The sequence below is a fragment of the Aulonocara stuartgranti genome (assembly GCF_965226115.1).
Source record: "Aulonocara stuartgranti genome assembly, chromosome: 19".
In the NCBI taxonomy this organism is placed as follows: Eukaryota; Metazoa; Chordata; class Actinopteri; order Cichliformes; family Cichlidae; genus Aulonocara; species Aulonocara stuartgranti.
Window position 1 is genome coordinate 7,135,509 of NC_138955.1, and position 24,892 is coordinate 7,160,400.

The 24,892-nt window shown below is 37.6% G+C and overlaps 1 protein-coding gene and 1 long non-coding RNA gene across 4 annotated transcripts in view; one reads left to right on the forward strand and one right to left on the reverse strand.

Annotated features, from left to right (window-relative positions):
- LOC309694971 (uncharacterized protein C14orf132) overlaps window positions 1-20,468 on the forward strand; it is a 42,566-nt gene extending 22,098 nt beyond the window's left edge. For 2 of the 3 annotated variants that reach the window (XM_082515285.1, XM_082515284.1), the window contains exon 2: window positions 18,214-20,468. In XM_082515285.1, coding sequence (XP_082371411.1) covers window positions 18,223-18,450 — 228 coding nt within the window. In that variant the 5' untranslated portion in view covers window positions 18,214-18,222 and the 3' untranslated portion in view covers window positions 18,451-20,468. Of the gene's footprint in view, window positions 1-16,865; window positions 16,951-18,213 lie in introns of those variants that run through there. The other variant, XM_082515286.1, reaches the window with a different exon arrangement.
- A 1,847-nt stretch (window positions 20,469-22,315) lies between these two features.
- LOC309694972 overlaps window positions 22,316-24,892 on the reverse strand; it is a 40,392-nt gene continuing 37,815 nt past the window's right edge. Inside the window, exon 3 of the long non-coding RNA XR_014273005.1 lies at window positions 22,316-22,529. This is a non-coding gene — a long non-coding RNA (uncharacterized lncRNA). The remainder of the gene's footprint in view (window positions 22,530-24,892) is intronic.

Here is a 24,892-nt window from a genome sequence, read left to right on the forward strand (position 1 = left end):
GGCTCAAGCGTCAAATAAATATGACTGACCACTTTTTGCTCTACCAACACCAAGCCCCAAGGACAAAATAATGATAATAAAAAATACATTTTCACTTTACTTAAGTGGATCTGAAGTACAAAGGTCAACCAAAACTCATTCACTTTGCAGATCATTATGCGCCATGAGGCCACACTGACATAAACAGGGAAATCTAATTTTGGAGACTTTACAGCAAGTCCTGCAGCACTTTGTGGAGCCTTCTGTGTTTATTCTTGTGTTTGTTCACAGAACCCCTGTGGCCACTCTTTTTACACCCACACAATCTATTTTGATTAAATATATAAAAATATCAATATCAGCTGGCAGGTTTATGTTTTTTTGTTTTGTTTTTTGAAAAAAAAAAAGCATAATACTGAGACTGTCATTGCAGAGAAAAGCATAAAATGTCTTTTGGCTTTAGTAGCCACCCATGGATACATTTAAATGGACTGGATATTATTAAATGGTAAATGGCCTGTATTTGTATAGCGCTTTTCTAGTCCCTAAGGACCCCAAAGCGCTTTACACAACCTGTCATCCACCCATTCACACACACATTCACACACTGGTGTGTGATGCTTTGCTTTTTTCTTTAGGGTTAATGTTAAAAAGAGGCATGTTTAAATCCTTTTTACACCTAAAGAAGCATTGAGGCCTTAACCTCACCAAAGAGCCCCTGATCACCAAAGCATTTATAATAACACCACAAAAGCACATCCCTGTTAATACGAGCAGCATAACCAGTTTAGTTGTGTTCAGAGCAGCGCTTGCATTATGGATGGGCCTCTGTATCCTGTAATTGCATCCCCCGAGGCTGAATTCTATGGATACACTTTGACTATAAGTTACACTAATTCATACAATATTGGTAATGAAAAACGTAAACACCCATGTCACTAGTTTTAAAGCACGACCCTTGTTGAAAATTGCAAAACAAATGGAAATGTGTTGAGCGCTCACAGTCAGCTATCCTAGTGTGCTTCTTTCCTGCTTTGCCTTGAAGACAGGTATTTTTGGAGTTTTGTAACTACAATTTTCTATCAGTGTGCAATATGTGTATGGTTGTAATTACTGGAAAAGAATTGACAAGTAAATGAATAATTGTAAAATAGCAAAGTGACTTGAGGCAAGTGGCCCCTGTTAAAGTTGGTTCCCCATCCACTTCATGGTCTGCTGTCAACCCTGATTCAGAGGTTAGGGATATTTTGCTGGAAAGCATCCATTATGCTAGCAATACAATACAAAAATGCCTTCCCAGCAGGAAAAAGGAAACTAAACCATCCATCCATCTTCTTCTTTTACAGCATCATTTCCCTCCACCCGCTACAGGGTCAATGAGGGAGGCTGTAGTCTATCCCAGCTGTAACAGGGCAAAAGGCAGAGAAGCTGGAGTACCCGGAGAGAACTCTTACAGGCAGAAGAAAAACACACAAACTCTACATAGGAAGGCTCTAGCCTGTCTTTGAACCTACGATCTGCTTCCTGTGTGGCAGCAGTGCTAACAAAAGTCAAATCAATTTGATCAAAAAACAAATGTTTATTGCTCTTGACTTGCGTATTGTGTTTGCAGTTAATCTTGAGGAAATCAAAATACTATTTACTGTGTAACAGATGGATCACTTTTCTAGTGCTTTTTGACAACCATTCGTACCTCTTACATTATCCACCTCATCGGTTTTGTCATTTTATCTTAAATTCATACATATATGAAAAGAATATATGAAAAAATGTGAAAAACACATAGCACAGAGATGACTTTACATTTGCAGTTTACATTTGACAGGAAGTGTTGGTTCTTAATGCTCTGCAGACCTGAGGGCTGCTCTGACGCAACACGTGTGCACATAAGTGGATTACTGTAGGTAGGGGATGTTTGCTCTGATAACCCATGTTTAAATCACATTATTATGTCATACACATACACAAGCAGTATTTATACCAGCAGCCATGCGGATGTTGATTTATATTATACTGCATATTCACAAACAAAGAGAGAAATTCTCTTAATCTGCCTTAAAAAAAAATCCTACTGCCTTTCAGTCACATATCCCAGTAGCTTTACCTTACAGTAAGAATAAACAAATCAAGTTGCTGTTGTTATAAATATTTATAATTTAAAATTTTAAATAAATATATCATGGTGTGGGATGAAAATAGATCATCTTAGCTGTGAATTACAGAAATTAATAAGACAGGTCATTAAGTAGAGAGATGCACAGTGCATACAAATTATCCAGAGATGTTTCAAAATGCATCCATTTCTCTTCAGGGATATACAGTGATACACATAACACACAAATTGCACGAATAGCATATGAGGCTGCAGAATTCAAATGTGACTACTGACGAATAAAGTATAGACAAACATACAAACCAATAGCCATGCTTCTATTCAGGCACTGGTGATCGGTCCTAGAGAGGTACAAACATGGTTAGAGATGAACTCACCAAAACAGAAATAATTTTGTTTGGGGAAGCCAAATGTGTACAACAGTGCCATTTGTCTTTTAGCTTCTTACAGTCACCCCGTGTGATTTCTGACTGTGCATTAAAATGTGAAAAGCAGATTATGAAAGAAGACGAGCTTATTTCAACAAAGTATCCTCAGTAAGGTGAAGGAGTACCTCCCGCCACATGACTTCCAGAGAGTAAGTCACACTTTTATTACCTCTTCCTTAGACTATAGTAATTCTTCATATGTTGCCTCTGATCAGTCGTTACTTTGTCACCTGCAGGCTGTAGAAAATGCAGCAGCTCACCTTTTGACAGGAAAGGAACTGCGTGATCACATTACACCTACATTCCAGCTCATTTCAGGGTCCAGTTTAAAATTTTATTACTTGTTTTTAAGAGTCTCAGTGGTTTTGGCCCAACCTTATTTAATTGAACGTTAGCAACCTTACACTCTTACGGAGCACTGACGTCTGCAAGCCAACTGCTTTTGTACATTGCTAGGCTCAAAAGCAATGAAGAGAAAGCCTTTTCAGTAGCAGCTCCTCTGGAGCAATACTCAGTCTTTCATCCATTGTAAAGCACTATTAAAAACCTACTTATTCTCACTTGCTTTCAATTCTAGCTGAGCAGGGTACCCTGGCTTTTATTATGCACAATCTTATTTACTTTGTTTAATTTTATGATTTTTTTGTGTAAATGTGTTGTATATTTAGTTACTCTTATAGTGTTGTTTTAAATGTGCTATAGAACTAAACACAAATATATTTAAGAAATCTCTTAAAAAATAGACCACAAGTTGAGGCTGGCATAATATTTAACCACCAAAACATTTTTTTCTAATATCTGTAATTTGCCAGCTTAATTGAAAATAATAATGAGGTTTACCGATTTACAAAAAAGCAGTAAAGTCAATGATTATGGAGCAGCTTGCATACACTGGTGGATTAGCCTCAACAGAAACATTTAAAAAAATGATTTTGGTAATTAGCAGCACTGCTAATTTAGTGCAGCTGTGGCTCAAATCTTTCATTGGGTGGTGATCTAATAAATTAATCACTGTATATGTACATAAAGATTTGTAAATACAGTGAGATGATAGTGTAGAGTGTGAGTCAGTAGAATCCTTGAGGAGATAACTTTTCCGCCTATATAAGATGAGTGACTCCCATTCCCATGTCACTGAAGCCTCTGGGATTCAGGAGGAAGAAGATATGAGACCAGCAATGACAAGGTCAGAGCAGTCAGTGACTGAGGGGGAAAAGGATGTCAGGAAGAACTCTGGCATCCAGACCTCATTGAACCATGACCTGGAGGCGTTGAGTGTGCAGGTGTGCACAGATTCTCAGCTTTTTAGGATTTTAAAGTGAGAAAAGTGACATGAGGTGAAATTGAAGATGAATTATTCATGAATCCTCACAAACGCTTGCTGTAATTCTGTTAATATTGTTGCCGCAACAATATTACCGTTATTACTGTCGCAAATGAAATTTAGTCGTAATGAGAGTCTTTTACAAGCTCAAGCAGAGGAAGTGAGATTCTCAAATTAGCCTACAGAGCAGATGACAATATTCTCATTGCAACCACTGTTGGATAAGTTCACCTCATTGTTTGTGTAACATTAGACATTAGATTAGTCTCCTTAAACAGCAAACCTCTCTTTGGGAAGACTTGCCTTTACAGTACAATGCATGTGTGTGTATGTAACACAGACGGGAGACAGAAGTGTGCATAATATGAAATGCGAATATTTGAATACTGCAATTTGCACATCATTATTGATAATTACAATGATATCTACCTTGATATAATTTACAAATGCAGTAGTCTTAAGGTACGTAGGCATGTGGAGGAGAATGTGGTTCCTTGAATCACTGACCCTGAGATCGCTTAAAGGAGCGCTACTCGTCATTTCAATAGCTGAAAAGATGATTCTTCATCTTATTGCCAACTGCTTTGTACTTCAGATAATGAAGTAGATGTGAGTCTTTCTGCTTGGCCTGTATATTAAGAGTAAGAGCAAAGAAGAGCCTGCCCTGCAGCACATCACCTCAAGCCTTAGTCTTACATGAGCGGACACTCAATTCAGCACTTTCGTCTCTGCGCTTGGTTTCTCTGTAGTGAATGAGCAGACATGGATGGAGATGTAGCTGTGGCTGACAGCAGCAACATATACAGCAAGTGCATGGTCTTTTCTAATCTCTCACAAGTGTTCCTTATATACACATTCAACCTGTTTGCCCTGATACTTACCAGTAAAGTTTGAGAATGAAAACCAGATCACTCTATGTACTGAACTTTATAGATTTTACTGAGATTGGGAAATAGAATAAACTCTGTCCTTAAAATCTCAAATGCAAATTCAGTTTAACTCTTCTAGATTTGACCATGATAAAGATTATTTAATCCTGTAAATGAGCCCAGATGTTTGTTTGTTTTTGAGGGTACAGGTCTCTACTCGTTATTTGCTAAAGAGTGTCTCTGAGATGGGCTTATGGTTTGCATCTTTTTTTTTTTTTAGAAGACTGAAAATATGACTGAAATGAGTTAAGGCACAAATAAAAACCCTGTAAAAAGTCATGAAAGTAGATTTGCTTTGAGATTTGAGTTATCAGTTCACTTTTATGATCTTACTGCCTTCATTTGCCTCATATGGTTTTGTAGAAAAGGGTAGCAAGTTAATCAGCATTTATTGTGTCCATATATTGTGACAACCTTGCTTGAGGTGGAACAAAGACAAGTTCCTGCCAAATGCAGATGCAACAGCTCCACATGATTCATCATCTGAATTATACAAAGAAATATAATAATGTTCCAGATATTTTTCAGCTTACACAGCTCATACAAACATAACAAAGCTAACGAATTTTAATGAGTGAGTATTTTATTTGTATGTTACTAATTAGCAAGTATCTGCCCGCATTCATAGTGGGTGTGTCAGTAATTAGTATACCACATCTGCAGAATTGGCTTACTTGTACCTCCAAAAACAAAGGTAGCAGTGGCTAATTTTTTTACACAGATACATGGATATTGATTAATTTATTTAAGAAAATAAATCTAAAAAGCAAAACACTTTTGAAAGACTTGCCTGCTTTGTTTGTAAAATGAAGTTAATGATCCAGCTCACAATTCTTTGTGTAAAGGCAGGAACACAGCATCTCAGGCAGTTTTAGACTTTGAGGAATAATGTGATGATTTGAAAAGTCTGAATGCTTGCATCAATAACAATTATGTGTATCACGAATAGAGCCTAAAGAGGTAGTCAGCACATTAATCATCTAAATAATAGAGCAGAAAAAAATAGATTTTCTAGACTGCCAGCCTCTGATTTGATCTCTTCAGTTCGTTAAGACTTGTTTTGGAGGATATAGAAGTGAAATCCTGAGTCATCTTTTAACTTTTCAGCTCCATTTTCCCTTATTTCTGGTGTTTTTTAGGTGCTGCTGACTGATGCCATTTTTAGCTTTAGGATTTCTCCTTGTTTTGTACCTGTGTGAACCTTGTGAGTAATGGATGAAGGTATAACAGACCTAGATAGGCACTAAACATACCTCGACTTTAAGACTCCCCTTGATATTTGATGTATAATCAGCCAATTCATCTCAGCGTCTCTGAATAATTGTCTGTCTTTCACTCTTTCTTGTTGCTATAAATCCTTATCTGTCTGCTCCTTGGTGTGATCTAGTTGGAATAAGAAATCAGTCTTTGTTTTGGTGCAATTTAATGTTTTGTAAGCTGATGGATTTAGTTTAATCTCACATTATAAGTTTTCACACTACTGCTAATTACAAATGTGCGAGTAGCAGACACTGAGTAATTACCCCCAGATGTGAACATGCATTATTACAGATATTGTGTTTCAAATAAATGTGGCCTTTTTCTTTAGCTGTCCTACTTTTAATGCATTGTGAGTAGCAATAATGGGGGAAAAGAAAGGTATAAAGTCGAGGTCAGAGACAAAACCAGGAACGCTGATCATTTATAATATCTAAGAAGTATATTAAACTTTCTTCAGTCCTGCTGAATTTCCACTGACCTGACAGATTGATCGAGGCGTCAAGTGAGGATCACTTGGGCTACACTTGTTCTATTGAGTTATAAGATTTATTAAAAAATGCTGCTGGGCTGCTGAGACAGGGAAAATCAATGAAAGCAGAGGTGTAAATCTGACCAGTAGGAACCAAAGGGGTTTAACACTACCGTGCTGGTGAAGAAACCTTTTAAAAACCCTTAAGATTTATGGTATGACTACCTCAATCTGCTACAGTTTACTAAGGAATATGCTAAATTCAAAGTTTTTTCTTGGTGCCTACAGCCCTATAGAGAAGAGTGGTCAGAGTGGTATATTTATTTACTTCCCTGATTAGTACTGTAATTCAGTTGCATCTGTAGAGAGCTAATGTTACCAAAGCCCAAAGTCAATATAGTTCTGCAAAGCACGCCTCCAGAATCTGCAACTTTTTGTTGTCAGATAAGGAAACAAAAAATATTCTGAAATTGAAATGTAATGTAATACTCAATGTATTCAATGTAATACATTTTAATACTGCCTAAAGGTTTCTTTCTATGAGATCTGTGCTGGCTCTTTGCAGGCTATTTGTCTGCAATCTGGTGCTTTCACGAACTCACGAATCTCTTCATTGCTGACTTTAACAATAATACATCTGCCTGCTTGAGAGTGTTGTAACCAGGTCAGTGTAGATGTTGCAAAGCTGTTTTTGCCATAGAAATAATTCTGTCATCCCACCCTCTATATGTCTACTGTGGTCTTTCGGGGATTTGGAAGTGGCTGAGCTATCAGTGCTTTCCTTCTGCTAAAGAATAAAAGATTATTCATTTGGTAACTTCAAAGGTTTTCTTCAGATGTTATATCTGCTTCATTTGTTGTGAAACAACATGGAAAAATGCTTCAACTGGCCATGAAATTACTCATTAGTCATTAGGCCTCTGAAAATGGGGTAATATGCATAAAATAACTTTAATTACTAGAGTTAACATTTATTATTTGATTTCAAATCCACAGAGGTGGTGTACAGAGAGAAAATGACAAAAATTTGGTCTGTTTCCAACAAAGTTTGGACCTACATAAAAAGAACTTCTTCATTTTTAGGGGTTCAGTAGATTTAAGCTATAAATCTGAAATACATCAACAAGAATGAGAGTCCACAGCTGTGTTATGAGCTCTGAGAGAGAGTATTTAGGCACAGCAGTGTTTCAGATAAACGCTAACATCAGCATGCCAATATGCTAACAATTACATTGCTAACAAGCTGATTTTTAGTAGGGCTGTGTCCAGAATCACTCAGTCTGCTGTGTCTATCCAACAAATGATGTACCTATATATACATTTTGATGTTGTGCAGATATTGTAGCCTGTCATCATCACTGGTACTGTGGGATTCTGAGTGTAAAATTTGTTCTCTCAGTAGACTCTTTACTGCTGCCCATATTCATTGCTAATGAAAGCAGCAGGGTGGCGATGTGAGAAACCTGCCAGCCTTTTAGAGCAAGTCACATCTGTGCGCAGTTACATTTAGTATCTGTTGCTGGATGATCTCACTGTTCCACCTGTTTCACTTCTCTGAGAAGAGCACTGATTAGACAGGATTAGATTTAAGTGTAGTAATACATGTCTTATGCATATGTACAGTTTTAGGTCATCTCACCACAAAGGTGGTTTCACTGTAACTTAATGATTAGGCATGCTTTCAGCAACTATTTTGGGGTGTGGTTGATTGACATCCTTATGTCTTTGCACATGGGTGAACCAGCAATAAATAATTCTGAAGAAATAAATGTCACTTTCAATAAAAGTCATATTTTAGTAACTCAAATAACTGTTTGAAATCATGACATTCTGATAAATATTTAGTTATACTCCTTCAAATAAACAGTTTATTAAAAATGTATTATAGGAGGTTTGGGCTTTGGACATCAATTTTGGACATTGTAAAAATAAATAAATAAAAACACCCTTCAGTAGAAAAAAAAGATCTTTCTGCCTTTTGATGGTGTGTGATATTCTCCGTGGACATGTTTAACTAAATCATGATTTCAAAGCAGAAGAGCGTTTGTCTTCAAGCAACAAAATAACTTAATTGTGAAAATGTTGAAACCAAAGCCAAGATGGCTTTGACGACTGAGAAAATCAACAACTTTGTGTTTTCATTGATTGTGCTTGACTTTGCAAGCACAAAGTCAATTCTGAACGCAGCAGGGATCCACTTCTGTGCCTGTTTGTTCTCTAAAGTACTCCTTGTTTTTTTTGTTTTTTTTCTTCAAGAGTGCAAGTATTGAGTGTGATTTCAGTCTAGCGTCACTACACCGGTCAACAGTTTTTCAGAAAAATTTCGGCTTCTGAGATAAAATGTGCTGCTTCTTATTGACTTTTATGTGATGAAAAAGAACTGGCTATCTTTTAAAAGACTGTATAGTTTTTATGTACTTTTATTTTTTATTTATTTATTTTTAAATGTATTTACTTTATGGACCCATGTCCACTTTTTTAGATGCATTTTATTCATCATAAACTGTCTGTCCATATATATATAGTAATTTTTCATCTTGTTTCATTAAATAAGAATAAAAATATAATAAAACAAATAAAAATGATAAAGAAGGACTGAATGTAAAACATATTACTACTATTATTATTAAGTGTGGCAGGACTCTGTTCACAGCCCTGTACTGAATTTATTTAGAGCCCCAGCCTGGTGGGCCAAGTCAAAATGTTCTGTCTAGGTGTGACTTCATTATTTACTCACAGTATTATTACATCTTTTTGGATGTCTCCAGAACCAAACTTTTTTATTATTTAACAATGTAGGACACCAATGCAAGAAATATAAGGATTATATTTCACCTGTGCAAGTTCTTTATGCCTTTTCAGCATCACATTGTGAAGAAAATAAACAAATATATTATTTGTGGGATATTTCAGTCTACCTTTACTTTGCACATGCTGCGTCCACACCTACGTGGGGGATTTTTGAAATGCGGCTTTTTCTATGCTTTTGGGCCTCACTGAAAACAAAATGTTTAAAAACTCCTGCCAGGCTGGAGATTTTCGAAAACTCAGTTTTTGCGTTTACATGTGGACGAGGAAAATAGAGATTCAGTCACACGTCAAAGGTGTGCGCCTTTTTTTGACGTCACGCTGTGCGCCACGTTATTATTTACGTGAGATGAATTTGTTTATGCTTTTCCTCCCAGGCTTCTAGACTTCTGATTGGCCAACATTTCTAGACGGTTAGGATCATATTGCCACCTGTTGCTTTGGCATTCTCTTAACAGCATTTGACTTTGTTTGTTGCGTTTACATGTGGACGAAAAACTGCACGTGTGGCTGGGATTTTTTTTTTTTCTTTTCAAAACAGAAATGGAAAAATACCCATGTACGTGTGGATGTAGCCACAGATTTGCTGCAAATTGTAAGGTCAAATTTAAGGTCACAGGAGAGGTCAAAAGGTCAAATAGGAAAAAAAAGTGTATTCGGATTTCATAGTTGATGCAATTCCAAATCGTAAGAGCCCAATTTCAACAAAATTATATTAATTAAAAAAAAACTTTTTACCAACATTTCAGCTATTTTGGCTAAAATTCAGGTATTAAATAATGTTTTAGTCATTTTTACTGCAATGTAAAGCATCGTGTTCAATTCAAGTGACTCAAAATTTGGGATAAATAAACATCAGTACAGGAGGGGCACTGTTGCTTCATTGCAAGAAGGTCCTGGGTACCCCAGCCTCCCCCACAGTTCATAGACATGTTTTTTAATTAGTGCTTCTGAATTGTCCGTTAGCATGATTGGTTGCACTAATATTAGATTGACAAGCTGTCCAGGGTATATACTGCCCCCTACTTTGTGACAACTGGGAAAGGCTTCAGCCCCCTGTATTCCTGTATTGGATAAGTGGAAGTAAATGGTAGGGTGAAAGGAAAAGTTTGACTACATTTATTTCCACTTGACCAGTGGATTAATGCTGAGAACCACCTAGTTCTATCTGATTTTGTTTTAATGGTCATGCGTGAGTGCTTTTGTGGTTAGGTATATGTGTTGGTTTCTCCACTCTTCAGAGACATTTGTTTGGGCTTTTCTTATCTGGAATAAAAACCATTTCAGTTCAACACTTACTGGTGGTTTATCCCCCAGGAGGCAATTACAGTCCATTCTATTTCACAATTACTGTGATCATCCATGTAGGAGGACAGCTCTAGGAACAGCTGGGACGAATAAATCAAAGCTGTGAGAGCTGAGCAGGTGGAATTGTACATTTTCACTGTATCATCTGCTGTAGATTGTAGTTTTGCTGCATGGTGTGTTGCACAGGTGTAGCCATCACTCAAAGCCAAGAAGGTGTGAAATATGCAAGTTGGGCAATTTCTCCGCTGTTATTGGAGTGAAGTTGTGTCCCAACTTTTTACTGTTTTAGTTTGTGTGTGTGTGTGTGTGTGTTGATTTCATTTAATATAAAAAAAAAAACAAAAAAAAAAAACAACCACAGATTCAATTGGTTAAAGATGAACAGTAAGTTGCATTTTTACAGTTTTTTTTTCTCAAATTTATTTTTGTTTATATGCTTGTTCATTTGGTTTGTTATCCACACTCCTGTACTGATATATGTATATACGTGCAAATGTGTGTGAGTATTTTTTTCCTGAGGTGCCTGCAACAAACCCATTTGAGTGGCGTAAACTAATTCCATGCCACTCCAAGGATGGAAAGTTACACTTGAAAAATTTAGTGACTGCATGTCTTTTCCAAAACAAGGTCGTGTTGGCTTTGAATAATCCAGACCCCACTCTCAATAGCTTTAATTTTAACCACTTCATTTTCTCTCTTCTTCTATTCCATAGCTTCTGAATCCTAGCCCTTCGTGTTCAAATAAAGGATAAACATCTGCACAACATTACACAAAATACTACACTATCATATGTATTATCTGCACAGCTGGTCCTTTGAATTGAAGGAAAGAAGCTATTTGCACTTTTCGATAGCTACTGGAAATTGGGAAAGCGTGTAAATGTATCCAGGAGGCACAGATGTCAGGCAAATGTATTTGTTTAGCTGACTCAAGGAAGTGAATCATCGGAAAGTCAAGTTCCCTACTCCATGAATTTGATACATGCATGTATGAAAATGTAGCCATATGAAATTATATTTTGTGGTCTCTCATTTTCAGACCTCGTATTTGGCATTTTTGAAAACAGACATTATCACAGAGGGGGAAACAGAGAGTATGATTCTGGTAGGATAGCCATAAAGTATGCCATAAGCCATAACCTTAACAGGAATCTGTTTACTGAGGTCATAAATCAAGTGAGAAGTCAATTTCTAATAGACTTCTGTAAAATCGGGCTTTTTTTTTTTTTTGCATCAATTTTGCAAAAAGTAACGCATTATGTTACTTGTTTATTCCCAGGAGAAAGTAATTTGTTACACTACTTGTTATATTACTTTTGCATTACTCTACAACATTGGCCTGGGGTGCAATGTCACATAACTACCAATTAAAACCTAAACCTTAGGCTGTAGTCTTGCACACCAACATAAATCTCTATCCAAATGAGGACACACAGTATCTTTATTTTACTGTTCCATAGTTGGAAACCAGGGCAAAGAGTGCTTCATTGATTAGACTTTAAGGTAGAATGAAAATGAAAATAATATTCATAAGTGTGCATGGTAAAAAAATACAAGTTAGATTTTTTTTCATGTATCCAACCATCATGCAGATAACTGCCACACTTTTGAAATGCAAGTAATGATAGATTACAAAAAACACACTATCTGTAAAGTGATTATTGAATTTAGTAATGTTTTATAGCATTGCATTACAAAAAAAATGCAATGTGATATCAGCTGTGGTAGAAAGTAATATTACAAATTCCAAGTTTAAGGCATTTCCAAATCAACTTCATTTCTTAGACTAGGAGGACAAGGAGGTCTTTTTTTTTTTTTTTTTTTTTTTTTTTTTAAAGCAACCATAACAAGTAGGTTGGAAAATCTTAACAGACAAATCTGATTACTTGCAAATAACAAACAGACAATCTCTCCTAATGACTGCATTTTACTCCAACAATGCTGAGTAAGGCGTTTAGTGGAAGAAGTTAGCTTTCCTAGTCCACTGCTTTTGTCAGCTACAAAAAAAGTACTGTGCATTAAACAATTGATTTATTAAACACGTGACCATTTACGATGGGATATATCAACCACAATGCTATGAACATACCCATCCGGTGGCTGATTTTATACAGTCATAATTGTATCAAGACAACGTCTTGTACCACAAGGCCTTCAAGAGTATAGAGAAAATATTACAGTAATTACACAAGTAATAACTTTTTTGAAAATCATCTTTTTTTTTTTTTTTTTTTTTTTTTTTACACTGTTTGTGGTTGAAACACAAATATCCACAAGTTACAAAACAACCAGAGAAATTAGACTCTTTTCACCTTTCCCAGTGGGATACTCTTGAGTGCTGAGGTCATTTGTAAGGTTTCAATTTGGTACCAAGATGGTCTGAAAGTGGCTGAATGTGGTTATTGAAGCCATTTAGCCACTTGTTCACTGTTATGTTGAGGAGATGAATGTTTCCAAATATCAGGAAACTTTAGTCAGTACTAGAGCTTTATCCTAGCAGTAATTCTTAGGGGACGGCCTCCATTTCCTGCCTAAATGTTCAAACGCTATGGGATGCATGTGACCTTGAAGGTTCTAATTTCCAGTGATCCATTAGTTTTTAACTGCTTGATGCTCTACTCTCATATGAATGAGCCACAGAGTAATTGTGGACTTGTAGTTATAGAAGCAGTCCCACTTATCATCTGAACAAGAGGGCCAAACCTAGGGGATCAAATATTTATATTAAGACGTATTACTGAACTAGTATTTCACACGCTTCCATTATCCACTTCACTTTATTAGTATGAATACCCACTGATCCAGACAGCTTGCTAATGAGTTACCAATAAATAAAACAAAGGTAAAGAATGCAGACAGCGTGGCACACATCAGTTATTGTCTGATTGAACATTAAATTAGGCAAGATGGAGGTGGAGCTCTGAATGCAGGATAAGGTTACAATTAAGGTAGTGTCTAGAGATTAGAGTGAAATAATCAAATCAGTCACTTTTTGAGGAGAAAGGTTGGAGTTGGCTTGTAAAGGTACAAGGTAAACAAATAAACCTGTGGGACAGTATTTGAAAGACAATCCACACAGATCACTGTGCATGCAAATGTCATTAATGTCAGTTGTGTTGCAATTGTAGGTTTGTTTTAGAGACATGGTTAGATATATAGTATGACATTTTTAGGTGCGGCCTTGTATAGTGTGGCTCTGTGACAAAGTGGAGGAGCAGTTGCAATGCTCTCTATTTGTCCCATATGGGTTTACCTTTTTTTTTGCACATTGTACACATTATTCTGTTTCTATGTATTTGCTAGTGATGGCCCGCTTGAAGCTGACGCTCCGGAGCGTGTGTCGAAAAAAACAACACACTGGTTCAGAAGCACTGTGTCGAGGCTTGCTTCGTTTGGCAAAAGTCACGTGACCAGTGACGTCCGAAGCTTCATTACGCACGTAACTGCTTCGGTACCTGATTCAAACAGATATAAGGAAGTGAATCATCCACGGGATTCGTGGAGTGTGTTGATGGTGACAGATAGCGACGAGGTGATCATTCCACTGACAGATATGGAGCCAGCGAGGAAGAGAGGACATTCTGGCGTGTGGGAATATTTTGAGTTGATTTTGCTCAATTCATTTTATCTGCCGAAGTGAAAAACTTGAAATGTCCAAAATCATGTTTTCATAATGGAAATATCATTACAGCATATGACTTTAGGAACACTTCCATGTGAATTAATGAAGACTACAAAAATGTATTTGACACTATACGTACATTACATTGCTACACAGTTTAGAAAATCATTTTGTTTATTGTTTTTAGGTGATAGTCTGCAGGACCCAGGAATACCTGCATATCTACCAACTTGCAGTGTAGTTCCTGCACTCCACAGCCTCTTCTGTTCCATGCAAGTGGATTTTCTCCAGGGCAGGAGAAACTATTTCTAAGAAAAGAAACAGACTCAGCCAGCGCACAGTAACACTAATCCTCTTTTTAAATGTAAATAACAAAAGGGCTACCTTACATTGATCATGTTTTTACTTTGCAAGTTCTTGATTAGGGATGGGTTTTGATTATCGCTTTTCTGATTACAATCCATGCTAAATTGAATAAAGTGATATTGATTCATTAAAATCCCGTGTCGATTTGTAAATTAACGTTATTATGCCTGAAACGCCAGCATCTCAGGTTAAACCTCACAACATGTCGTCAAACACCATGCAGCTAAAACAGTAACTGGGAGCAGGTTTACGGATTCTGCATACAAACGTGAACACGGAGCGCGGACCCGACGCGTCAGAGTCAGATTTTGATGTGTCGTCAGGTCCGCGCTGTGTTTGCCTCTTTTTTCTTCGCTGGCTTCTGCAGCTGCAGGTTTCATAACTCTCTGTTTACATCTCTAATTAAGTCTCACATGTGTCAGCTTTCTTTTAATAGATACGAAATTATGGATATATACTGTTAAATGATCAGACTTGTAATATTTCTGACTGAGGCAAAACTTTCCAGATTCCAATCAAATTGAATCGGATCCTGTATCGAATCAAAATGATTCTACAAATCAGTGACGATGCAGCCGTACTCAGCTTCCTAAGCATTTTCCCTTTCCAGTTCACAATCAATCCCACCCCTAGGTCAAAAATATGTATAGGACAATTGGCCTAATCTAATATTTTGTATGAACCTGTCAAGCTTTCCAGTGATTAAACGACAAGTAGATGGAGGCAGGACTTCACAGCAGGGGCATACTCCATAATGTGCTGTGCATTATCATATGTATATTATATATATTGCTCACTTATTGTATTTACCAACATCAAGGAGTTATGAGCAAAGAAAGGCCACACCATAGTGCATGTTTAAATAGGGAAAGTTTATTGATCAAAATGTATTACGCAAATACGCATTACATTTTTTTTCAGCCCCCCAATCGAGAAAACAAAACCAATTACATGTTCAAAGCAACGGAACGGTGGCCCAATATCAGAGAGAACTCCACTCTTGAGTGAGCAGTGATAATTGAGCAGTCCGTTTTATTTTGCAGATTCAAGCTGCTCTTCAAAATTTTCACCACCAGATGTCACCGGAGAGGACTGTGTTGAAAAGCTTCGAGTAATGAACCGTTTTTCAATACAAGCTTCAGTGCTTCGGAAAGCTTCATTTGGCCATCACTAGTATTTGCTATGATTTGCTATTTGTTAAGTAACATTGCTTCACTCACTATCCCGGGTTTGTTTGTGTAAGCGTTTTGTTGCCGGCAAATCAAACATTCTGCAAATTAAGACAAATACTAAGTTATGTTTCTTTATATTTTATTATGTTACTGATTAAGTCATTTGTTCATACTTACTTTGTTTGTCTTTTCAGTCTTCATAAGGGTCAGGTGTGGGGAAACGCCTGCCTGGCATTTCCTCATTTTAAAGTCCTGCTGATGTCACATATGACATCAGCAGGTCAAACCAAGTGGAGGGGTTTCTTTTTCCATAGAGATGCTTCCTTTTGTTTGTGTTAAGGTTTAAAGTGATTTGTTGAATGTTTTTCCTTTCGTTAATACTGCCATTTAGTTGTGTAAATGTGCATGTTAGAAGTGTGTAGAGGTTTTGTGTTTTTAGATAATCTGTGTAGAGTTTTAGATCCCTCAGTTGAGTGAGTGGTACTGGCTGGGCAATTGGAGGGAAATTGATGGCCCTATTTAAAGCCAGTCTCTACCAGATGCAGGAGAGAGGAGAGGTGAGCGGTGTTACCAGAGCCATGTTGTGTTGAGGGTTGTTAATTGAATTGTGGGAAGTTTTGTTAAGTTATACATTAAGTTCACTGTAAATTGCTCACCTCTGGAAACCTGAAATGTCTGCATAGTCTGCTTCTCTACCACCTTCCTTGACGTTCGTGCCTGACTACTTCACAGGCTCCCACTGATTCTGATTTGCATTACATGTTGTTCGTGCAAACTTTTAATATAAAAGGAAACGTTAAAATGGAAAAGGTTGATTTGAGATGCCACAGTGGGATGAGTCAGCACTTACAGTGACAGAATGGAGGGCAGAAAACACAGGTTGCTGGACCTCATGCATGCCTGTCTACCCCCATCATGCTCATGTGAACAGCAGGCGCTTTACAGGATGTGTCATGTCATTATTCACCACCAGGGGCCAATGAATGGAGAGCGGCAGAATGCTTTCTAAACAGTGTTTTCCCTTGTGCGAGGGAAAGACGAGGTGTGTGTGTGTGTGTGTGCGTGTGTGTTAACGTCTTTGTGCATTAGCCCGTGTTCGGGAGAGAGAGTGAAGGTAAGCAAATGAGCAAGAGAGAACGTCTGTGTAAGCGAGCACTCAACATGCCTCCGAGGTATTTTTAGAATGGTTTTTTTTGTTTTGTTTTTTTGCTCTTTTTCCCCAACATCCTCTGCAGAGTTAGTTCTCCAGTCAGACAATATAATGGTCTGTCATGCATTTCTCAATCATGCACGTTGCTAAAGCCAGAGCGTCAACATTTATAGGACTCGGACTCCTAAGCAATGAGTCATTTTCAGTTGTCATGTTTGAAATCTAATTTTCATATTTATCAAGCATACACACATGCTGTGTTTTAAAAACTTATCCAGCAGTATCTGAAACTAAAAGGACACTCCATGCCTGTTTAGGAAACTTAACCAATTACCTTACAATCTGGCATGCTGGGTTTGGAGGGAAAGGGCATATTTGTCTTGGAGGTTTGATGTGCTGCACTCAAAGTGGGGATTTATGTTTTGTCTATGTCAGATTATATTCTTTCATCAAAGACAAAGTCACTTAAAAACATTAATATTCAGTTGAATTAGATGAGAGACTACAGGCAATGCTGGGAGCTCGGTAATAAATTAAATAAATTTTTAACTTTCTGAAAAAGGTCTGAAGTGATAATGTCAGTGCAGTTAATACGAACTCTTTGGAAGAGGAGGCCCTAATGGGACATTTGTCTACCATCATTTTTCAGACAGATTTTGTGCAACTGCTAAAGGGAGACAGGGATAATTCATGGTCAATTCTGATTGGCTAATTTTCTTGACCTTCTAAGACATGTCGAAAGTTGTGAGGTTAGTGTGTTGGTGAATTTTTAATGACAGATTTTCAGGAATGTTAACAATAAAAATAATGATTGTTATGAAATCAAGTAATTTTCACACTGATTCCTATTGGTGAATTTATACCAAAATATTGTGTTTTACAGTAGAAACACAGGCAAAATAACTTTATTATTCAAAGCCAGTAATTGCACCTTTACATCAACATTTTTAGTTTTATATTTACATTTTCACAAAAGGTTTCGTCCATACCTTGATATACTAAAAGCAACAGTTTATTCCTAAAAGCAAAAAAGATGATTGTTTATGTTGTCAAATAAACAACCAAAATCCGTCTGAAAAACTTATTTTTAAATGGTTTATGAATTTGTGACCTTTTTTATTCAATTTTAATTTGGGAGTTTAGATTTAGATTTCAGACTTCTTTTCTGCATGAAATGTAAGAATATACCTACAATCTTGTAATGTGAAAATAATTTTCTCTGCATCTCCCTTGAGTGCAAAACTTATTTTGTACTCTCTCCTCACTTTCCCTTCTCCCTTCCTAGATCCCTGTAATGACAGGAGCCTTCATGGACTCCTCGCCCAATGATGACTACAGCGGCGAGCACTCGCTCTTTAACTCCTCGGCCAGCGTCCATGCCGCTGCCTCAGCCGCCTCGGTACAAGGCCAGCAGGATGAGCCGCAGTCCATGTCCAGCGATGCCATCTGGCTCTGGATTGCCATCATCGCCACTATTGGAAACATTGTGGTGGTGGGCGTTGTCTATGCCTGCACTTTCTGATGAACACATGCTGACAAAGACAACCCGCACACTCACACATCCTGCTTTTTCTCAGTCTCCGGACCCCCGAAGGAGGCTTTGTAGACAATCTCTCGCTCTCTGTGTCTCTCGCTGTCTTTCTTTTTATCCCTCACACTTTTTGGCAGGGAAGGGGAGGGACAGACCTGAGGGTGTAAAAGTAGCGATACTTGACAGTGACATATACACTGCTATACTTCTTCGTTGAGGGGAAAGACTGAAATTTGGCAGCATTTATCAGCAACAAGCACTTTTGAATGCTACAGCTTGAGAACTTGAGAATAAGGTTATGTGCACAGCAACTCTTTAGTTAAAAACAGAAAGAAATCTTTGCTCTCAACCATTAATCAAAAGGATTTTTTTTTTTAGCTTAAGTTTGTTTTCGTGTTTCTGCTCATACGACACTCACTTATTATGTAGGAGGGAGGATGGATAATTAAATGGGGCTTAAGATTCAGGTTGAACTGGGCCATCTGAAACAACCACCAGATAGTTGCTAAGCAATTTAGGACAAAGCAGCTTAATTATGCCACTGAACAGAGATGGTGCTTGTTAAAATATTTAGAAAGTGTTAAAATATCTGCAAGATAAGCAGCACTGAGATTCTCCTATATGCTGATGAAACGGAACATATGGTTATAATGATCATTAGTGTATTTGGTGTCTTTCTAAGGTGAAAGAACAGGAAACTGCATTCATTAAAGACACTTAAATTGACTGTTACAGCAGTGGCATGTCAATTACACAAAAGTAATTTTTATAGACATCACCCCATGGAAGTGCATGTGCAGATGTCCAGCAGAGTCAGATCAAAACCAGCCAGTTCCCCAGTACACTCTCACAAGAGCTTGATGTATAGCACCTCTGAGAATAGAGGAGCTAACTGACCTGTGAATTCACAGCGAGTGAGTGGGCATGATTTATCTGCTTTTTGCATGCTCTATCCTGATAACTCTCCTTACCCAAAATAAACTGGGTATTTCCATTTGTGAGAATGCATCTGAACTTGACCATCTCATATTATCCTTTATGTGTGAGAAAGGCATCTGGTTAGTGCGCTGACCAGATTCTCATAATAGTGAGTTAGGAGTAATGACTTGTTGTCGTCATGCCCTTAATGTCAAATTCCTTCAGTAAAAGTGGCTATTACAAAATCTAATCATATTGTCATAGTCTGCTTCGATAGGACTAGATAGATGTGAACAAAATGTAATTAGAAGCACAAATCAAATTAAACACACACAGCTTTTTTCCCCTGCTCAACCTTTTCCATAGTTGCTTTTTCACCTGTAAGCGATGTATTTCATCACCCAGCAGCAGAAGGTGGAAGTTTCTGATATTACAGTTGTACTGTAAAAACAGTAAATGTATGTATCCCGAAATGATGTAACACTAAGCAGAACTGTGGTAAACCTTGTTATAAATATGTTCAGCTATGTATGAAATCTCATATATAGTTGTCCTTTAAAATTTTCACTACTGGAGGTCATTTGTTCTGTGTTAGTGTGGATGGTAGTGCCAGCTTTTCAGTGGCAAGTAGTTCTTGTCCTAAAGGGGTTACAGTAACTTTACCTTAAGACCCAAAGATACAAATTGGTTTTCACATGAAACATACCATACGATGCACTGCACTTACACTGAAAATGTAGCTAGTAGGCTTTGATCTGCTAATTGATGTTTGTGCTTTGGTTAAATGTCCCTTACAAGCTGCAATGGAAAATTATACAAATATGGGCCTACTAAAGTCGGCAAGTTGTTTTATCTGTCAACTGTTCTATTTTTTTAGTATGATAAACTGACTGTTTTCCATAAGCCTTGATTATACTCCTTTGTGGATATGAACACAGACAGCTGGAGACAGTACAGCCGAATAGTCATTCTTGTTATACTTATCTGAAGTTTGCCGCCTGGGGCGCGTGCGTAGTTGGTGTATTGTAATGTAAAGTCTCCAAATTAGTCTGTGTGGGTCACAAAACATGGCAGGCATGTGGATAGCCACATGAATCCTCAACCTCACTGTCTGCTGAAAAATTTGACATCATTTGGACCCAAGTGGACCCACGTTGAAAGTATAATCAAGGCCTTAGAGGGTTGATAGCTCTTTGCTCAGACAAGTAAGTCATGTTTTCCTGGGATTTAGACATTACCAGTATATAATCCAGTCTTGTAAACACCATAACTGTTCAAATGTTCATACACTAGAAAGAAAAAACTGGCTTACTGTATGTATTGTACTATGTAAAGTAAAATTTAGACACTCAATTACTATAAGAGGACTTTTCAAGCCTGTTATTTTTAATAAAGTGTTGATGTAGAAATATTTAGAAATGTTGTAAACCACATACACAATGCTCCTTTTGTAAAGACATATGCTACTATTAAAATTTATGTACTAATGCAAAATTGGCTTTCTGTATTGACTTAAGAAGCACACACTTATATTTACTGAAATGTCACAAAGATGGATTAAAATGCAAAATATGTGGCTTTGTACGCCGATTGCAGAAACAAGAATTTGTTTCAGTTTCATCTTCAGCTGAATCACCTGGTTTTGTTCTCAGTGAAGCCAGTTCTCTGGCAGACATCAGTGCTGTTTGCTGCTTAGCCATCAGGTGAGATTGATTCTAAGCTCAAATCACGCCATCTGTCATTTTGACACAAGCACCACTTGTTTAAAAATTACCTGGATTTTGTTCTCTGCAGCACTTAGCTACTCTGACTCTCTGATCTCATACTTGTTTTGCTGAACAAACAGGAAGGCTGCAAAAAGCAAGCACTTTAAAAAACATGAATGGGTGTAGAAAGTGCATCTGTATCCTGCTAAATAAGTAACAGAGATATCAGTGTATTTTCAGCAAATCAATGCAACAACAGATAGATGAGAAACCTTTGACCTAGATGTATTTTGAGATGTACAGACATGGTTGCTATCATGAATAGTCATCAAACAAATAGACAAAACTAAAACAATGTGATTTTTTTGTTTGGTTTTTTTTATAGAGAAGAGTCACTTTAGCTCGATTAATAGTTAAGTGACTTAACTAATGTACAGTCATGTGGAAAAAGTACCTTTTTAGTTTAAAGGTTTTATGTATCAGGAATAAGATAAAAAATAAAAACATCTGGTCATCTCACCCTTCTGAAATTAGTAAAATTTAACCTCAGATGAGTGAAACATTAGCAAACTAAGCCTAAACGCAGCAGCGTGAGGGGAAAAGTAAGCACATCCCATGACCCAGCTTGTAGAATCACCTTTAGCAGCAATAACTTGAAGTAATTGTTTTCTGATTTTATCAGTGTCTCTATTTGATGTGGAGGAATTGTGGCCCACTCTTCTTTGTAACGTTGCTTCACTTCAGTCAGGTTAACGGCTGGTTGTTGACTGGGCCATTCCAACGCTTTGATTCTTTTCTTTCTCAGCCATTCTGTTGTAGATCTGCTCCTTTGCTTTTTACCAAAGTCCTGTAGCATGATGGCTGATGGATTTAGCTGATACGTATCCTCGTCTCATAAGGAAGCAATAAGGTTCTTGGTTCAGTTTTTGTTAAATACTTAATAACATTGTGTAATAAGTTGAGGTTGTATTTTCCTTATTTTAAAGTAGAAGCAAGAACTTCTACAATTATGTTTGATATATAAAACTTTAGAACCGAAAGGTGTTTTTTAGAACATTTTTTAATCCCAGAATAATTTATTTGCAGAGGTTTGAGATTAAACAAACAAACAGCCATCCTGATGTCAAAAGCACTGAGGGATCACATTCATAATTTCATTTAAATGCAGTGATCTTTACCTCATCCTAAGAACTGAGTAAGTCCTTTCCCAGTTGAAATGCCAGCCAGACTTGGTAACATGTGGATCAGCTCCTTTCAGATTTGCCTTGAGCATTTCTGATCCCCCACCAGCAGATGAGATACAGATGGAAGCAAAACGGAATGCACATGATCTTCGAACAACCTTCACATTGCTTCCGCAGCGTTGCGCCTTCTATCCTCCAAATCCGATCAAACGACTCAGTTGGGGGAAAAAAATCCCTAGGGTCTCACAACAGCCGCTGACTCCTAGAGGGAAGTAAGGCCAGTTTTATTTATAAAGCCCCAAATCACAAATCACAAACATGCCTCAGAAGGCTTTTCACAGCAGCCGGCGTCCTCTATTCTTAACTCCATCAAAGAAAATAAATAACTATTGACCTTGCCTGGGATAATTTATGCTAATGTGGGGTAATCATTACACTTTTAGGTGATGGCTTTGTGAAATGCACATTAGTTGAGACTTCAGCTCTCATACGGAGAAAGTGAAATGACACTGACTTTGCCTGTGAATAATAAATGTTTATTTCAACCTAGCTGGAAAAAAAAATGTTGTGAAGTAGTATGTGGGGAGAGGCTGTCTCACTCCTCCACTGTTGGCCCAGAGTCTCACAGGATGTAACGCTTCAGCTTGAATCGCATCCAGTTGAGAGTGAAAGGTTGGTGATGAGTTGCTGGATATGCTAATGTGTGCCAAGCTGCTTAGACACATCTTATCAAACTGTCACTTTAGAGACACATGGGGACACACAGTACACTGTAATAGTAATTAAATACCAAATATAAACAAAGACAATGTCTGCAGCTTTCTGCCACTATAGTACTTTTTTTCTTCTTAAATAAAAGTTACTGGGCATTTCCATAAATCACATTTAATGCATAGTTAGAGAAATGTAAAAACATCTGCAAATTTGGAAATTTTCCTTCATTTTAAAATGATACATTGTATCAGAACATTTTACCTGTCTCAACAAAAAGGAAACGTTATCATCTGTGGTCTTATAAAAACCTCATAACAGCAAATTGTTATGTGTGAGAAAGCATTGCAACTCCAAGAGCAGAGGCAAGGCAAGATACCTGGCAGAGCTTGCTAGTGTTTGTATGTATGTGGGCGTTTGAAGGAGATCAGGTTTGTTACAGGCAATCAAATACATCTGTGTTTTAAGAAGATGCACAATTGCATGACAGTTATAAGGATCCTATGCAACCAGATTAAGGTCTGACCATATTCATATTCATCTAGGTGAGATTGTGCCAGAACAACTAAATAATTATAGTCTACAGGGTGGGCCATTTATATGGATACACCGTAATAACATGGGAAAGTTACGTTGAAACCAAGGACACCATTGTTTTTCTTGTGACATTACCAATAAGTTTGATGTGTCACATGGCCCTCTTCCTATTGAAAAAACAAAAGTTGTATCCAAGATGGCCGACTTCTAAATGGCCACCATGGTCACCACCCATCTTGAGGAGTTTGCCCCCTCACATATACTAATGTGCCACAAACAGGACTTTAATATCACCAACCATTCCCATGTTATTACGGTGTATCCATATAAATGGCCCACCCTGTATTTATATACTGTGTAAAAAAACAACAAAAAACCCCAAAACGCTTTAATTATTTTATTGATCCACTGTTTTGATTTATTCCAGGTCTGCACTTGGGCGATCGTAGCTCAAGAGTTGGGAGTTCGCCTTGTAATCGGAAGGTTGCCGGTTCGAGCCCCGGCTTGGACAGTCTCGGTCATTGTGTCCTTGGGCAAGACACTTCACCCGTTGCCTACTGGTGGTGGTCAGAGGGCCCGGTGGCGCCAGCCGGCAGCCTCGCCTCTGTCAGTGTGCCCCAGGGTTGCTGTGGCTACAATGTAGCTTGCCATAACCAGTGTGTGAATGTGTGTGTGGATGACTGGATATGTAAAGCGCTTTGGGGTCCTTAGGGACTAGAAAAGTGCTATACAAATACAGGCCATTTGCACTGGTATATGCTGCCACTCGCTTTACTTCATTGTAAAAAAGTTGGCAGTGCCACTGACTGACTGAATCTTGTTTTTCCTTCAGGGCTTATGTAGTCCTGTGAGCAACATTTAGCACTACAAACCTGAATACTCCACTCACTGCCCCCAGTGTTCTCATACATGCATAACTGTAGCTCATACACCGAAGAATCCTGAAAAACACGGGAGCCCTAAGGCTCGAAACATTCATTCATTTACATTCTCAAATAGTAAGTAGACCATGCTTGTTAGTTGGTTAGCATCATGTGTCCTAATACTTTCCACTGTTGCTCATGTTTGGCAAGAAAACTGTTTGTGCATTACGTATTTTGTTTTGATTAGATTTGATTTATTTTCAGGGTATTATTTTATGATATAGCATACAATAGTATTTCTGTTCCACTCCATCACCTGACCACAGGCTTAATCATTTGGAAACATAATGATGTTTTACTCCCCAAGTTGAAAAAAAAAGTGTGTGTTGGTTACAGTTATATTGTCAGCACCATGTCTTGAGTCATGGGCTTGGCTGTGCAGTAGGGAGTTCAAATGAATGAATTTGTTGCGGCACACCACAATAGAAGGAGCCTAATGGAGATGCATTGGTTT